The sequence below is a fragment of the Epinephelus moara genome, chromosome 20 (assembly GCF_006386435.1).
Source record: "Epinephelus moara isolate mb chromosome 20, YSFRI_EMoa_1.0, whole genome shotgun sequence".
In the NCBI taxonomy this organism is placed as follows: Eukaryota; Metazoa; Chordata; class Actinopteri; order Perciformes; family Serranidae; genus Epinephelus; species Epinephelus moara.
The window spans coordinates 12,889,018-12,906,563 of record NC_065525.1 but is presented as its reverse complement, the minus strand read 5'-3'; the positions used below and the strand labels follow the sequence as shown (position 1 = coordinate 12,906,563).

The 17,546-nt window shown below is 40.9% G+C and overlaps 1 protein-coding gene across 1 annotated transcript in view; it reads left to right on the top strand.

Moving 5' to 3' along the window:
* The window catches only part of zcchc14 (zinc finger, CCHC domain containing 14), a 48,820-nt gene that overhangs the window by 13,698 nt on the left and 17,576 nt on the right, over positions 1-17,546 (top strand). The window contains exons 3-10 of the mRNA XM_050074003.1: positions 1,423-1,675; positions 9,929-9,999; positions 10,142-10,213; positions 10,538-10,605; positions 11,964-12,142; positions 14,661-14,697; positions 14,775-15,303; positions 15,500-15,609. Coding sequence (XP_049929960.1) covers positions 1,423-1,675; positions 9,929-9,999; positions 10,142-10,213; positions 10,538-10,605; positions 11,964-12,142; positions 14,661-14,697; positions 14,775-15,303; positions 15,500-15,609 — 1,319 coding nt within the window. The remainder of the gene's footprint in view (positions 1-1,422; positions 1,676-9,928; positions 10,000-10,141; positions 10,214-10,537; positions 10,606-11,963; positions 12,143-14,660; positions 14,698-14,774; positions 15,304-15,499; positions 15,610-17,546) is intronic.

Below are 17,546 nucleotides of genomic sequence, written 5' to 3'. Positions count from 1 at the left end.
TATGATTACCATGTTAATGTTTCTTTTTAAGTAAAACATGCATTAACCTTCAGTTCATGAACAATAGATAATAGATGGGTGATACAAATCTCAATTATACAGATTTCTTTCCCTCCTAAATCTGCTCTAATTTGCAGCACATTTGCAACAAGCTGTAAATACAAAACATATTGTCTTCTTAATTATATTCATAATTCTTATATGGTAAACATTCATCTCTTTGTGTTTGGGGTTGTTAGTCAGACAAAATGAGACATTTGAAAATGTCACCTTGGCCCCTCGGAAATTTTGATGGGCATTTTTTCACAAAGGTAAAACCAAACAATGAGCTGAGAGAAGCTAAAACATTTTGTAGAGTCAAGAATATCTCTGGGTGACAGTTATTTGTGGGTTTGTCACTACAGGCGTCAAGACACATGTCTTTGTGCTGTAGCTACCTATTGTTCATTATTCACAACATGCTGTATAACTTTGTGTTTAGTTGCCTTTGTTCATGTTGTTAAAAGCCAGTGAAAACATAAAAGTAAGAACTAAACATAATGTGGCACTTTTTCCTCCTGGTTCGCTCCAAATGAACTGAACCACAGTTGTGAAAGTGCCTGTGGAAAGTACTAATTTCAGGTTATAGGAAGTTATAGGAAAGTACGTTCAACACAAACTGAAATTATATCCCAGAAAGACTGTTTTGATAATGAAGATCTTTCAAAATTGAATTGTTAAAGCATGACAATAGTTCCTGGACCAGGTTGGAAAAGTTTGGTGGGAGATCTGGGATCAGTTTCCAAGGTGTTGCCGAGCAAAGCACGTCAAGCCCAATTTCAATTGTAGCAGCAGTTCGTCCAGCTGTAAAAGGCAGCTCCAGGTTTGTGTTTGGATATTCCTCCCTACAACTGCTCCTCGAGGACGTTGCTAAAAATAAGAGCGCCCTCTGAGTCGACGAGCCTGGTTAAATATTGGTTTGCCCGTGCTGCCAGATCTTTCTCCTCACTTTGTCTTAGCACTGTGCCAGCCCTGGAGAGAGTGCTGCTTAGTGTTTGAGTTTGTTCAAGTAGTGACAGCACAGCTTCAGCGTTACATTCGTATAGATGGTTATTGAATGTTGCCTTGTGTGTGTTTTGTGCCCATGTGGGACTGTGAAGGTTGACAGGAGGGGCAAAATATGTGGGACTGTTTCCTTCTGATCGCATGGGAGCAGACGCAGAATTCACTACATGCGTTTTTGCAGTTGACCCGTCTGTGAGCAATGACATACCACCTTGAGGTCACTGTTATATTGGTACCACACATGCTCCAGTGTGCAAACAAGCTGTACTTGAGGCTGATGAGTTAATGCTGTCCTGTCCTGTGTGTAGTTATCCCTGACCTCTGCTCTGTGGTTTTAACCTCTCTTTTACTGAATGATCTCTCACCCCTGTGCTCCAGAGCCAGACCAGAGAGGCCGGCACAGTCTCAGGGCTGGGCTCAGGGCTCACCATGGGACGACGAGAGCAAGCGGTCAGCCAGGAGCTTACCTCTCCTCACCCAGATCTCCCTCCTCCTCCTCCTCCTCCTCCTCCTCCTCCACCACCTCCACCACCTCTTCCACCACCACCTCCACATCTGCCTCCTCTACCTGCTGGGCAGGGCCAGGATGCAGCAGCACCAACCAAAAACCTCCAGGGAAAAACAGGAAAAGGTGAGCTACTGGGGTTATTACAGAAGCTCTTGTTCTTATATTCCAACCATATTTTTAAGTTATTTTGTCACTCCCAGAAGAGCACTTATGATGATCCTGTGCTATTTACAGCACATGTAGCCCTCACAGGGTTCGACTTTAACCATGGCTTAATGATTTATGCCAGAAAGTTACTCTGTGACCACTGAGTACCACCTGTAGGTGGCCCGCTGCAGCCACTTAGTGTTATCAGTCTCTCCTAAGAATGAGCCTGCGTGCCTCACTTAGATGACCTGTATAAATAAAGGCCAAAATAAAAAAACGTATACTAAGCCTTCAGAACGCAACGTTACAGTTCCACAAACATCTCAGATCATTTGCACCTTATAGTTCAACATCCAGGTAAAACATCGAAAGGTACTTGTCGTCAGCTAGGCGGTGCTCAAAAGTAGTGTTGTCCCGTCATCCCGGTGACAATAGAAAATGTGTTTGGGGCGAGCATAGATTTTACCCAGGATGCCTCTAAGACAAAAGGGATCCTTAAATGTATGTATGTCTCTACTACTGAAGTACACTGCTGTGGTTCTTGCACTTTGATAACAACAAGTGTATGTAGTTGTGATTAATTACAGAATGCTTTACATAATCTGAAAAACAGTAAGAAGCATCAGTTAAATCAGATATAATCTGGTTTATTTTAAAATCAGTCCTGTGTCTTTTCACGTGACCTTTCTTTTATAGGGTTAGCGATTTCCTCATCATTATAATGGTGTTTTTGTAATACCACTAACAACTATAGATGATAATGACAAAGTAAGAAATGATAGACTGTGAGTGAATTTATCATGTGCTTATGAAGAATTTTTCATTCTGTTAATGTCTTTCCATTTATTAAAGTGTCCCAGTTAAAGAAAGCTGTGTTAAGTTACATTAAATTGCCTTTTCTGTAGGCTATTGTTTTTATATAAAGTTTACATTTGGACCATCAAAAATGTACATGGACCACCAAATTTGGAGCCAGTGCTTAAAAATGTCAGCGTCTATCCCTGCCTCTGTAATGGAAACATTGTGTCACTTTCTGCTTTTTCACTGAGGAGGACCTCATTGTCTCTCTGTCTGTCTTACTGTATGTGTGTGTGGCCTAACCCCCATCCTCCATCTGTGCGTGTCGGCAAGTGTGTGTGTGACAGTGTACACCCAGTTAAGCCCAGTTGAACAAGATGTGGCATGTTGGCACATCTGAACACTAAAACTAAGCGTAAAGAATGCTGCCCTAAGGCTTAGGTGTGTGTGTATGTGTGTGTTTGTGTGTGTGAGCTTCAGTCTAGAATGTCACTTAAGGATACACATGTTTTCAGGTTCAGGGTGATGCCTCAGTTTAATTATCACCAAACCTTCTACACAACCTTCAACAATCATTGTGATGAAACTTCAGGAGCTGTCTCAGTGTTTTCTCCCAGTTTGATAAATCAACCTGTTGTTATGAACTCTGTAGTACATACTTTTATGAAATGAAATTAATTGAACATATATTTTCCCCTTTTTTATTATGTTATTGTTTATTAACTATTGATTGGGGAAGTAAAGTGTAATATTCTCTCTCGGGGTTGTTACATTTTGGTCTCCACCAACTAGAAAAATGTCTGAATCTTAATCTGCGAAATGGAAGTCGCTAACTTTGTCTATGCTATATTGTTTATCAGAGCTTGTTTACTAAACACAGCTTCTTGTTGCTATTGGAAACAAGGTCTAATCATTATAAGTAGCTATGGAACAATAAATGTGTGATAAAACCAAAACAATGAGCTAAAAGAGGCAGAGTTGGGTAATAATTCTCTGTGGGTACATAACTTTGAGCGAAGCATTTTACACTGTTTTAGTGTCAGTATTAAGATATTGATTCATGGAACACAGTTGTATCTTAGTCATAATCATCTTGTGTCTTTTTTCATACAATGCAAATTTGTCATAAATTGTTCAGTAAAATTGCTGCCAAATAGGATAAAAAATGTCTCCTCCTCGAACTTTCCCCAGCAGACATTTTGGTCAAGGTAACTATAAAAGAAGGAAAACACATGATGTCAATGACAGCGTTAATATTTTGCATTGGAGCCAGTTTGGTGCCAGTTCTATTACAGTTACAGTAATGGGGCAGGAACTTTGCTCTTTCACCTTTGACCATAGGTCCTTCCACCAAATTAAAAAACACACATTACATGATGTTAACTGATGTTTTTTATCTAAATGTGCACTTTTGTTTTCTTTGTTAGTGGTCTCCAAACAGATCATGGCTCTGCATATAACTCAGCAAAGTAGAAAACCCTGACAGCACTCACTAATACGTATAATACTGTTAATACAGTGGATTGCACAGCAGCAGTCAAACGGGAGCGTTTCAGCTCATAGCTGTCCACAGCGTTACATGGTTTGTGGGCATGTGTGTCCCTTTTAACAGAAACCAGCTGGTTCAGATTAACATTAACAAAGATACAAATATGGATCATTCATGAATGCAAACCTCAGTAATGCATCGAGTAGTATAAATATTATAGAAAAATAGAAAATTTTAAAGCACAAAATACAATATCAAAGAATAGACCAGAATGTATAAGAAACTTTGTAAAAATCGACAGAAACTTTTTGTCATGACCAAAAGTGTCAAAAATGTCCAACAACATGAGAAAATCAACAACAATAAAACCTATATAGGTAAATACTATTGCAGTCAACAGATGTGTGACCAATAGATATGGTCCATATACTGTCTGTGAAAAGTAATGGGTCTACATGTGTAGCTGTCCGAAGAGCCCACGCAGAACCCCCCCAGACATTAATAATGGACCACATCCATATCACCATCTATAGTTAGAAAAAACATGATAGTACCAATTCCTCATTTAATCCCCTCGGATGCTTAATAATGAATCCAAAAAGCTTCTGATTGGAGGAGTTTCCTATCTCTATCTCCTCCCCTCAGAAGTAGCTCAACTACCTCTATTCCCATGAACCTCAGACTATAGACTCCATGGCCAGCTGAATTACAGTGCCTGGCGATAGGTGACTTCTCTGCATAATGCAATTATATAATGCAATTGTAGCCCCCGTTGGCTCAAAGATAGCTACATCATGATACATGACCAAATGGGGCAGGTCCGACCTGTTATCGCTGACCAGACTGCAATTAAGACCAGATCAGAAAGTAACAAGTAGGCTAGCAGTAACTTACCAGTTACTTCCAGTTACGTCCAACATTTGGTCCAACAGGTATACACAACTTGGCAATTAGCGCCACCTCCTGGCAACAAAAGTAAACATTATCGAAACTTTATAGCTGACGTTATGGCTATGTTACAGCACTTCTGAGTGTTCCCCCCCTAAGCACTCTTACATGTTATTGGCAGTGTAGTTGATTTGTCCATATTGTTGTCTTCAAATTATTGTTGCTTCATTAGATTGCTCAAGTAAGCAGCAGTGCTACTATAACGTTACACTGTAATTTATGCTAATGTAACTTCCCAGCAGGTATGCACCGAAAGGAAAATTTGTGGCCGAAGCCGAATAAAATTAAATGCTTGGCCGAATACCGAATACCGTTGTTTAGTTTTTCATTAGTTTTTGCAGATGAACCCCCTCCAGATTAGTGTTGTCACGGTACCAAAATTGGGACCCACGGTACGATACCAGTGAAAATATCATGGTTCTGAGTAGTATCACAATACCACAGCAAAAATTAGGCAGATGTGCCTTTTGTCATTTATAAAAAGATAAATCACTTTTCTATAATACATCAATGATATTTCAATGGAATAAATTACGTATTGACTTATTCATACTTCAAAAACAGCATCAATAAGTGATTAACATAGGGGGGATCAAAATAAAATAAATAAATAAAATAAGAATCAACTAGCCACCCTCCTCCCCTGACCAGTAAAGAACAGTCCCTAAAGTGCGGTGAGGTTTGTGGACCGTTACCTGCCACAAAGAGAGAAATGTGAACGGCTCGTTTCTCCTCTGACACGCCACATACCTGTGTGCCGCCATGGCTCGGCTGTCCAGGTACTTTTGGGCAGTCATGACACCAAGAAGAGAATATTATTGGAGTTGGACTTCACTGTCACCGGTAAGCCTTATCTTGCGGCGCGGAGTACTATGGCCGCCGTATTTGACAGGAATACATTCCTGTCTGTGTCTGTGACCCCCGTTCAACCCACAACCGGCAGGATTCGCCTTTCGTTTCTGCTGCTGGTTGAAATCTGTACTTGCACAGCGTGCTGAATGATGTATTTTGCTTGCACAAAACTGTTTTTAGTCGCAAATGCGAGTGCAGTGATGGACGGAGTAAAATATCGCCACACTGCCGACATTTTACTCCGTCCATCGGAGTAAAATGTTTGATTGCGTTATCAAAACACACTGCTATTATTCGGCCTTGCTTTTCACTTATTTCACCGAATACCGAATGTGTGGTTTTTTTGCAATATTCGGCCGAATATATTCGGTTACCGAATATTCAGTGCATCCCTACTTCCCAGTGATTTGAGCTTTTAATTTTTTAAATTTTGACAATATAACGTGAAATCACAGTGGTTAAGGTCCTAAGGGGTATGGCTGTTGGTAGTCTTAGTTTTCTTCAAAATTGCTGGATAGTATTTTAATAGCTTATCACTGTCTGAAAAATTAAGCTACATGGTCTCCATCTCTCGACTTTGTTGGGGAAAATGAACTTAAAATATAAAAGCTATCTGAGGTAATATATGTCAACTAATATATCAAATGTTAGCTAGTTAACAGTATAACAAATTACCGATGATTCTGCCAGGTAATAACAAGTTAAAATCCCATCCCATCCCAATGTCATTTTTCTCACGTAATGACGGACAGAGCCATGATCTGTTTGAAGACCAATAACAAGGAAAACAAACGCGCACATTAAGATTAAAAAACCACCAGTTAACATCACATAATGTGTGTATTTTAATCTGGTGGAAGGATTTGTCAGTCAAAGTTGTAACAATAGTGTGATTTGCTGTGCCCACCCTATTAACTTCAATAGAACTGGCACCAAACTGGCTCCAATGCAAAACCTGAATGCTGTCACTGACGCTGTGTACTTTCCTGCTTTTATAGTCTACCTGATTATGGCTTGCCATAACAGAAAGACACAGGCATAGACCATTAAAATTTGATGACATAACCATTCCAAATGGGTCCCTTTGTTGGATTTTTTTGCAGTGTATGTGAGAACATCAGCTGACCGGAAGTAAACATGGACCCAAGCTGCCAAGCAATGCAAATCTAGTAAAATGGTCTATAATTGATAACATGGAAAACCACAGCATTCCATTTAAGTAAGCACGTCCCAGTCATGGCTTACTGAGACTCCTGATAGAAGTGAGCCATTGTTACCTGTGGTTTTCTGCTATGACAAGATGTCTGCTCTAAAAAAGGGTCTTTAAGATTGACAAAGATGTGAATGTCCCATAAAAACAGTGGCCATTTGAGTAACTGCATTTTGTAGAACTTCAGCGTCGGGTCATTGGCCCGGAGATTGTCGCTTAGGCAAAAGGGTAAAAATCTCAACATAGCATATACTGAACACACATGATAACAAAGATGACAACAGTGTCTTGTTCTCTATTGTAAGTCGTAATCACAGGCACGCTGAATTATTGGTTGTCATAAGACCATTTGATCACCAAGGATATCTTCCATTATCATTCAGGTGACATCAGTCACTCAGTGACCAGCTGGTGTCTCAGGGTGTACAGTATGTGGTTTTAGTCAGGGTGAGCCTCTCCACGCCAGTCAGTTACTGTCTTGGCCCCCGGCCTCTGTCTGAAACACAATGCTCAACTATCTCACTACCTCATGGTCAGACCACATAGCTGTCACCAACATAAACACACACACACACACACACACATACACACACAGTTGTATTCAGCATGTACAAGCACATAAAGCACAAATGCAGAGAGGCATATACACTCTGTCAGGCACACACAATTCAGTTTATATGCCTTGCCCTACTATTTTCCCTGTGTGTGTTTACAGTTTTTGCTACCTCAGGCGCGGCAGAATGAGCCACACCTCATGTGTTGGTTTTACTATGGGTTTTTCTCTGGCACACACACACACACACACACACACACATAAAGTGCAGTTGTAAAGTAATAAAGACACAGAGCCAACATGATGCATATTTATCAGTACACAGTATTATCTCTTTCGGAGATAATTGAAACTCTTCTTTTGATCCTGTCATGCACACACTCCTGGACTTCAGAAAGAGTGTGTGTGAGTGAGTGTGTGTCTGGCAGCCCAGATTAGTGTGAATGGCAGGCGGCATTTAGAGCCTTCCACAGCTGCTGCCCGACAGGCACACAGCAAAGTGGTGAGGGATGTGTGTGTGTGTGTTTGTGTGTGTGTGTTTGTGTGGGACTCCTCGCTCTTTCCTACCTTATCCCCTTCTTTATTTGTCTCCTCCTTCACTCATGTCGTCTCCTCCCTCGCTGCTTGTTGCTGCACGCCTCATGGTTTCAGATAGGGAGTCTAATATGTCTGAACCTATACCTGGAGGTCTTCTGCACACAAGCACACACACACACCCTTCTGTTTAGCTTTCCCACCACTTCAACTCACTTTCACCCTCTATCTAATGACATGGATCTAATGGCAGTGGAGCAGCCCTAACCTGCCTCTGTACCTGAGGCATGCATCCAGACAGAGAAGTAGACAAACAATCCAAGATGGTTGAACACATGTGAATGCATACAGTCTTAACTCATGTGCGACTGATATATTTCTATATATTTATTTAAACAAGTCCTATGTACAAAAAAGGGGACAATATGCATTTTGACAAGAGGAGACAGAGTTAAAACTAAAAAAGATTGCAGTATAAAGTCGTTGTACAGCAACTTCTGATACAAATATTATGTGTTCTGGACGATTGGGAGTGAGGGCGGAGGAGACAGTTTGGCCTGTCAGGAGGATTGTTGCCAGAATTGAGGGCTGGTTGATTACTCAGAGGTCTTGAGATGTAACTGCCTTGATATTCTTGGCCAGGCCCCAGTGTTATAAATTTGATACAAATATCTACAGGCAGCCGGAGGACAGAGCACAGGTTGGATCAGACAGATAGCAGAATTTGGGGAGGTTGGATCCCAGGTGGGGAGCACCATCCTGAATGAGTTGCAGCAGCAGCTGTGGGTAGGGCTTTGGCAGTACAAACTCTCTGTCCAGATGGAAAGTTGGAGTGCATATACATGGCTCAAGTATTGCCAAGATTTTAACTTCATCTGATGGACAAAATGTTCAGTCAGGTAGCTGCTGGGCTGTGACCATACGGAGTCAGAGATCATCAAGTCATTAAGCGTTAAAAGTATTAAATGGTTCACAGTACTGAGGGTACCTGACAAATCATCTCGGATGAATCGAAAAACAAGGAGCTCTCACACTTAAATCACACAGATTAGTTCATTTGGCTCACTGGTAGGTACAGATGAAGCTAGAGGTACAACAGGAGTAGAACTGGATTAGCACATCACGAGAACACTGTAATTTACCTTCGCTCAATACTCATTTATACTGAATAGAGCTTGAATGCATCAAAATCTAACTCAGTGCAACCTCCATTAGCTGTTAGTTACAGCCACCACCTGCTTAGAGCTAACATTATCTAGCTCTCCTTCTAACAATGTCAATATGGATTAGTTGTTCACAGCGTAGCTTTATTAGGAAAACAATAGGTTCCATCTCCTGACACGTCGATAGTGAGTTTACTGCGTCCTTTCATCCTGGGGAAGATCTCTACTCATCCCAGACATGTTTTCTATTGACCCCGGTACAACGGGATGCTGGCCATGTAGCAGCCAGCGTCGTGTATCTTTGATCAGTTAAAATGCATGTTGTTGGGGAGGAAGAATTATTCTTCTTACATAATTCAGGAATTTAATCTCAGCATCTGGAAAAGACATGGAGTCAACAATCCCACCAACTTTATGCGCATACTGTACGCTACAGTCATTTTGTGCTATGCTTAAACATTCACAGTCTATGTTGTTACACCTGATGACATGTTTAAACTTCTTCACTTGTAGCCTGATGCTTTTGTCCTTACATGATTTCTTACTTCTGAGAGGAGGCCAAGTTTAATTTCCTCCTGGCATTTAATACTAATAAGCTGTAGATTACTGATGTGTTAAAGTGACTGTCCAAAACATGTCAAGTGTTGTTGATCATGTGTGAAACAATCTGTGCTTCTTGCAGTGGTGATTGAGAGGGTGGTGCTGAGAGGAGTGACACCTAAGTCTGAAGACACCAGTGAATATGTGTTCGAGGTGGGTCCAGTGTAAACAGACACCTGCTCACTTTTCCACATGTTCCATATTCAATTCTTCATGTTTTTACTCTTTTCTTCCACCTGGATTTCTACTTCTTCCACGCCATCTCCTCATCCTTCTTCTTCACTCCCTCCTGCAGGCCAGCTGGTCCGATGGTTTTGTGTCGTCCGTCATCAGAACTCAGCCAGAGGTGACAGAGCTGCTGACCCAGGTCAGGACCACCACTGAAACACACTTTTCCTGATTGATAATAATAATAATAATAATAATAATAATAATGATAATGATAATAATAATATCATGCTCAGGTTCAGACAACAGTACTCTACTCTACAGACTGACCTTTAACAAATGTAAAGGGCCTATAAAATTCTAAATGAATGAATCACTCTCTCCTCCTCTGACATTTGTATTAAGCTGTTTGAATGGTCATCTTTCATAGCGAGGAATAGCTCGGTATCATCTGCATAGAAATGTATTGGTTTAGTAACCTATGCATTTGTGTCTTAATAGTTGAAACTTTTTGTTCTCTAAGCTGTCACAAGCATTTCCTGATGACGGTGTGGAGAAACTCCTCCCTCAGTCCATAGAGCTGGACCCCAGGTTAGTCCCATAACACTTCCTGTTTATATTTGTCTTCTAGGACAGGAATTTGATTGAGCTCTTTCAGGAATCAATGTTTATTTCAGAGAGTCTGGTAACATACCAGGAATCAAATATACAGTAGCTTGGGAGAAATGTTACAGATTGTTTTTTCTCCAGACACATTTTTTTTAACTGTTTATAATAGACATTTGCAAAGCAGATATTTTGAATAATTAAAACCCTGCACTCTTTTGCCTTGTCCACATGCTCATGGGTATTTTTTATAAACATAGCTTTTTTTAATGCATTTTGGCCTTCATACGCCATCTGTGTTATGGGGCACTAAAAATGAACCTTTTGTAAAACTTCATCAGGCATAAAGATTTTCAGAAACTCTGTTTTTCATGTTAACATGCAGACAGGGAAAACTGAGTTTTTGGCTTCTTTTTCAAGGTACGGCTAGAGGGTTACCGTTATATCGTTGGTTTGGCATGCCCTTGGCAGCACTTCAATTTTGTTTTTGTGTTTTCATTTGAATGGGGATTTTTTTATATATATAATAGTGTATAATAGTATAATAGTCTTTTTTGACAATGAAGGAGGAAAAACCCCATTTACAAAAATACCCCTGTCTGTGTGGACTAGGCCTTTGCATCTCTATTCTTGCAAAAAAGTCTTCTTCTTCACTGTATTTTGTTGGTACATCTCAAAGTTTCTTGGTGCGTTACTGCCTCCACATGTCAGTCAGTGAAATTTCACATGAGAAACTTGGCAGGAATGTGTATTGCACTTAAATGTTGACATTTGCATCCTTGTGTACAGGCATAAGATAAAAACAGCAGGGATTGCTCTGTAAAAATATTGCTCCATAGTGCCCCTAGTGATCAAAAACTCCTCAGGGTATCCTAAATCCTCCTGTGCACTTGTTGTAAAGGCATCATATTTGCAAATTTCAAACATCCATAAAGCATCCATAAAATTCCACAATTTCATTGGCTAGTAGCAATTGCCTGTGAACATCGCTTTGCTTGCTTGCTAAGTTAATTTAGAGACAGACTGTCACAATAACTTACCTTTGCTGAATTATTTTTTACATAGTCTGCTTAGAAATTGAATTAATCCGCATTTACAACACAAACAGTGGGAACTGTTGATGTATCTCATTCTCTTACCTGAGTGTTGATATGTTAATATGCATTAATATGCACAAAGCTTATTCTTAAATGCCCCTCTATGATGCAGCTAAATGTGATGACGCTTCTTTTCTTGTAGTTTTAAAATCCAGTTGGCTTTCTTTGGCCTCCTCCTTGTGTCTGTCTGACTCCTTGTCTGTCCCCCTGTCTGTCCCCCTGCTGTCCTGCCATGCCTGCACCCAGGTGTCTGACAGCGCTGCCCTGCCATGTCCTTCAGCACCACAGCGTCCAGTTGTTCTTCACCTCCACCAGGCCTCTCTCACCAAACTGTCCTGCCTCCCTCCCCTCCCCCCTCCCTCCATTACCCTCACCTATTCCCACGGCTCCTGTAGCCCCGACCTGCCCGTTCACCTCCAGCTCTAGTAAGTCTTTTGCTTTATTGTCAATAATTTATTTTTTCTCAATTTTTTTATTTCATTTTATGTAATTTTTGTGTCTTTTTTTAACGTAGAGAAAAAGGACAGGTTTAAACTGCAGATGTCATGGTTTTGTGGCTGTGAGTGTGTGAGTCTATAAAACCAGTAAGTCTCTAAAGAGGGCAGCAGGGATATAAAACCGAGATCCCTATTCTTAGATGCAGGGAAAGATGGTGCCAAGAAGGACAGGGCAAGACTGGCAAGATAGAAGTCCTCATGTCTGGGTTTTAGTGTTGGAGAAGAGAGAGAGGAGAGTGAAGAAAGAGGTAATGGAAAGGACAGGGCTGTGTGGGTGTAGGTCTTGGTTGGTGGTGGTGAAGAGGTGAGAGAGGTGAGGCTGCAGGCAGTTTGTGTTTTGGAGGTGTTGGAGGGAGCGGACAGGGTCTATTTTAGTCTGGTGTGGGAATTCAGTGTGGCATGTTTGTGTTGGGAAGCCTAGAGTGTGGTGACCTCATGTTGGTGTATGTGTGTATGCGTGTGTGTTTGATTCTATGAGTGTGACTTCATCTCGGAGAGTATTTATAGCCGTTAGTGCAGTGTATCTCAGTGTGTGCTTGTACTTTTGCATGTGTTCCTACTGTTGTGTGTGTGGGTGTGTGTGTGTGTGTGTGTGTGTGTGTGTGTGTGTGTGTGTGAGTGCGTGGGTGTGTGAGTGTGAATCAGACTCACAGGAGACCCCGGGGAAGCAAGGTTAATATGAATGTGTCTGAGCTGTAATTTGCCTCCACAAACACACAGAGCTCTGGCCTCCACCACAATATATCACAGTCCATTCTTCATAAGCTGGATATGAGGCAGTGTTATCACATTTATTGCACTGAACACATGGGTAATGGGTTTATATCATTACACACACAGCAGACAGTGCTTTCAGAACAGAACAGAATAACAAAGTTTGCAAGCTCTTAATCATATAATGATAATAATATACTGATAAAACATCCGTTTTCCCTCATTTTATGGCATAAATGCCCCAACATATTTTGATGGTTGAAATGAGGACTCACTCATTTTTCACGTAGAACCATCTTACATTTAAGATCATGACATGTTGCAGTTGGAAAACTTTTCGGACAGTCCTCCAAGGATGCATTCATAAATTCAATTTGACACTCTATACTAAGGGTAGTGTGTTGTTATTCTAAGAAACAGAGTGTTCTATTTCTACATGAACTAACAAACGGTTTAGTTATTCACATAGTCACTCCACTTGGCGCTCTGCTGCTCCGTCTTCCCAGATAGATCATCCAGAGTACGCTCTGCTGCTCCCAGAGTATGGTGTTCTGAATGACCGAACCGTACAAAACAACAGCCCTCCGAATTCACAAACTGTCTAATTTGTGCCAGAGTGCTCCCGCACTCGGAGTAAGTGTTTCCATAAGCACCTGAAGTGTCTTTGCATTTTAACTTAAAGTTAACACAAGTTATTATCTTAATTATCTCAAAAATTTGCAGTTCCAGGAGTCATTAGTTAAGTTTCTAGTAGTACCTTTGTTGTAAGTTGAAACAAATATTTTGACATCCCGAATCATGGACATCAGCATATTAGATTCTTAAAGTGAAAATTTGTCACCTTTTGTGTGGATATCCAATCAGTGCTGATGGTAATGTAGTCAATAATTGAACCAATAAATTCCTCAGTGCATGCTATATTGACTGATGAAGCTAGGTTCGCAGCTGCAAAATTGGTTGCTCTTCCTGCATCCAGCGCTGTCATTTGACGTGACAGTGACATTGTTTGAGGCGAGGGAGAAATACAGGCTGTTACAATTTGGATTTGTAGTCTCCGCCTCCTGGTAGCCAAGGGGCAGTCTTTAAATGTCGCTAAACAATAGAACTTGTTCTCTTTGCTTGTATTATGAACTAGCTACATACCCAACAGCGAAAATGGCATCCCAAAATATGTTTGCAGAGGAATTTATGGACGAGGATGCATTTTACATTGGTTTGGCTGACTGGCATAGTAAGTCGTATTTATTTGAGCCAGAGTATACTGCTGAAGAAATGCAGCAGAGAGTAGCCAAGGCTGCAGCTGCACAAGAGGATATGGCTAACTGGGAACCTCCAAAACCTGAGCTGAGGATAGCAAACACCGACTGGTGGTGCCTTTGCTCAAATTGCCCTCTGATGCCAACAGAAGCTGAATCATTGTGCTGCACTGAATTTCGGTGTGGGCAGTAACTCAGTATTGAGAAATGCATGCCAACGATTTTAAAAACTGTAAACCTACAGTACAACTGTGGTGGAAACACAACGTAAACAGAAAATTGATGCAGTCAGTACAGTCACAATAATCATGTTGAGTTATGGGATATACTGAGGGATAGTCTGACTCAAGATGTTATCAATCTGCATACTTTCAAATACTGCAATAATTTTTTTTATAATCCTTAGAAAAAAATTTTGGGGTTGATGATGATAGTGAAGATGATGGTGGTCTTTTTGCTTTGACTCTGTCCCTCAGATCTTGGTTGTATGGTTCAGTACAGAGGAGCCAACAGGTGAGAATTTTCTCTCTCTTTGTTTTTCTATTATTCATCTTTATTTGTGCCCCCCCTGACTGTCCTTCCCCCCACAGGGCGGTGTACAGAGTGGCCAGCGTCCAGCCCGTCGTCAGCACCCACAGCTCTGTCATGACTCGCCCCTCTCCACACCTCTCCTCCCTTCCTCCTCCTCTTCCTCCCTCCATTCCTCCTCCCCAGCACTCCCCCCAGATGTCGTCCCTCCCTCCCCCCGTGCCAGCCCTCCCTGCCCAGTGCTCCTTGGCTGGCGGAGGTGACCCCTCCTCTCAGCCGCATCCCCAGCACAGTCAGTCGCACTCATACTCTCAGCAGCACTCCCAGCACCACCTTCATCCACAAAGCAGCAGTCAGTCCAGCACACAACCTCAGTCCCTGCACCTGTCCCATTCCCAGCCAACATCCCACTCACATTCCCAGTCCCTTTCATACCCCCAGTCCCATTCCCTGTCTCGTTCCCAGTCCCATACACAGGCACAGTCCCAGTCCCAGCTCAACACTCCAGAGCAGAACGGCATCCTGGACTGGCTGCGCAGGCTTCGGCTCCATAAGTATTACCCTGTCTTCAAACAGCTCACCATGGAGGAGGTGATTCAGCTTTAGATTCTGTCCTTTAATTACTCAAGATATCTTAGAGGAAACAAGTACGCTCAATCACTTACTGAAATCAGCAGTTCAAGCTGTAGTCATAGTTGTTCATGTAATGTAGTAGCTTTTTACACTCAAAAAAAACCAGGATGTCTGATTTTCTTAAACATGTTTTTTTGTCCTGTGTGACCTGCAGTTTTTAGCGCTGACAGAGGAGGACCTGAACAAGTACGACCTGACCCAAGGAGCAAAGAAGAAACTCAAGACTCAACTGGAACTTCAAAAGACTCAACTCGAGCTACAAAAGTCAGTACAATATGCTGCACACATCACTAATCATGCTGATATATCAAAACATAAAACTGTTTCTTTGACTTATAGTTGAGCGGCATTAAAGGAATACTTTATGCCAAAAATGTTCATATTTATATAAATTACTCACTCTGTGTTTTGTTAAATCTGTGAAGAAATTGATTCTTTTGCATGCCTCAACAGTGAATGAAGAATCCCAAAACAGAGAAAAATTTGAATGAATTGAAGTAAATGGGGGCCATGTTTAACAACAGCAAAGCTATATTAAAACATTCGTCTACAAACTCTCACACAACTTGTGCAGTATAACACAAGTCTCAGTCGTACGCTCAGTACTTCCCAAACACATACATTTTTGTTTCGTTACTATTTAAAACACATGCGCAGACAAGTAGCGCACCTGGTCAAGAACATGCATTTGAAATCTGCATGTGAATATCATTGAAATCCCACCTCCTAGCTCATTTATTGGCTAGAAAGTTGTTGTTGTTGTTGTTGTTGTTAAAGTTTTGCTGGCCTCCCGTTAACTCCAATTCATCAAGAATTTTCTCAGTTTTTGAATTCTTTGTTCACTTTGGAAGCATGCAAGAAAAACGAATTCAGCATAAGAATGGTAAGTGATACATACACAAATAATCATTTGGGGGGTGAAGTATCCACAGTGAATCATTTTATTGAAAAACAATGCACACTATGCAGAGGCTGATTTCATAGTACTTTTTTAATAACTGTATTGTCAAATAATGTAGCTAATTTAAAGGAATATTTTGACATCTTGGGAAATATTTGCTTTCTTGCTCAGAGTTAGATAAGAGGATAGATACCGCTGTCATGCCTGTGCACTTAGTATAAGGCTTCAGCCAGGAGGCAATTAGCTTAGCTTAGCATAAATATTGGGATCTGGTTTAGTCCATATACAAATATATATGTAGCTTTAAATGAGAATATGTAAGCTATGTGTTTTTGTCAAGTCTTCATGTGAGCAGTGACGGTCACCTCTTACAGCCCAAGACAAATGTCCCACATGTGGGACAATAAAGTTAATCTTATCTTATCTTATCTTATCTTATCTTATCCTAATTTGTTGTGTCAGGGTGAGTAACATGCTGTGATGTCTTGTCTTGGCTACATTTCTAAAAGTGTACATACTTAAAAAAGCTTTTGAGATGCTGGTAGGTGTAATTTTGAACTTTGGACAGAGCTAGACTTGCTGTTTTCTCCTGCTTCCAGTTGCCAAGCTAATCGCCTTTTGGCTCCAGCTTTAATCATAACCACAAACTTTATATAAACATGGACAGCATGACAAGTGTTGCCAACTTCTTTCCTATGAAGGTAGCCAGCACTAGCTCCAAAAGTCGCTAGAAGTTGCCAGATGATGTTACGTGCTTATTTGCATATTGGTGACATCATCACACATTCATATGTATTGGGATAATGAAAGCATTTTACAACTTTGTTGAATTAGATTCAACAAAAAAAATCCCAACAAAACATTTAAATACAATGAGAGCTTGCTGGTGCTTCTAATCCAAGAAGCGAGGGCGTCAACGTAACCATAGAAACTCACTACAGCTGAACATCCCACATGGGGACGCATGGTGTCTCCTCTCCTCCTGCCTGCCCCACACTTAGTGACTGCCAGAGAGAGACTTGGTGTTGTAGGTAAAGGAGCCGCGGACTGGGTTTACTTTTAGCAGCATGCATGGGAATGAATTACAACATAAATATATGTAAAGATATATATCTCTGTTTTTCCCTAATTGTCTGAATAAGTTGCCAAATTTGTCACTTGTTGCTTTTAAAGGGCCAGTGTGTAATATTTGGCATGGTTTATTGTCAATCTGAATCTGAATCTAAATATTCTACCCATTAATATGTTTATACAAGTGTATGATCGCTATAAAATAAAATTCGTTTGGTTTTCGTAGCCT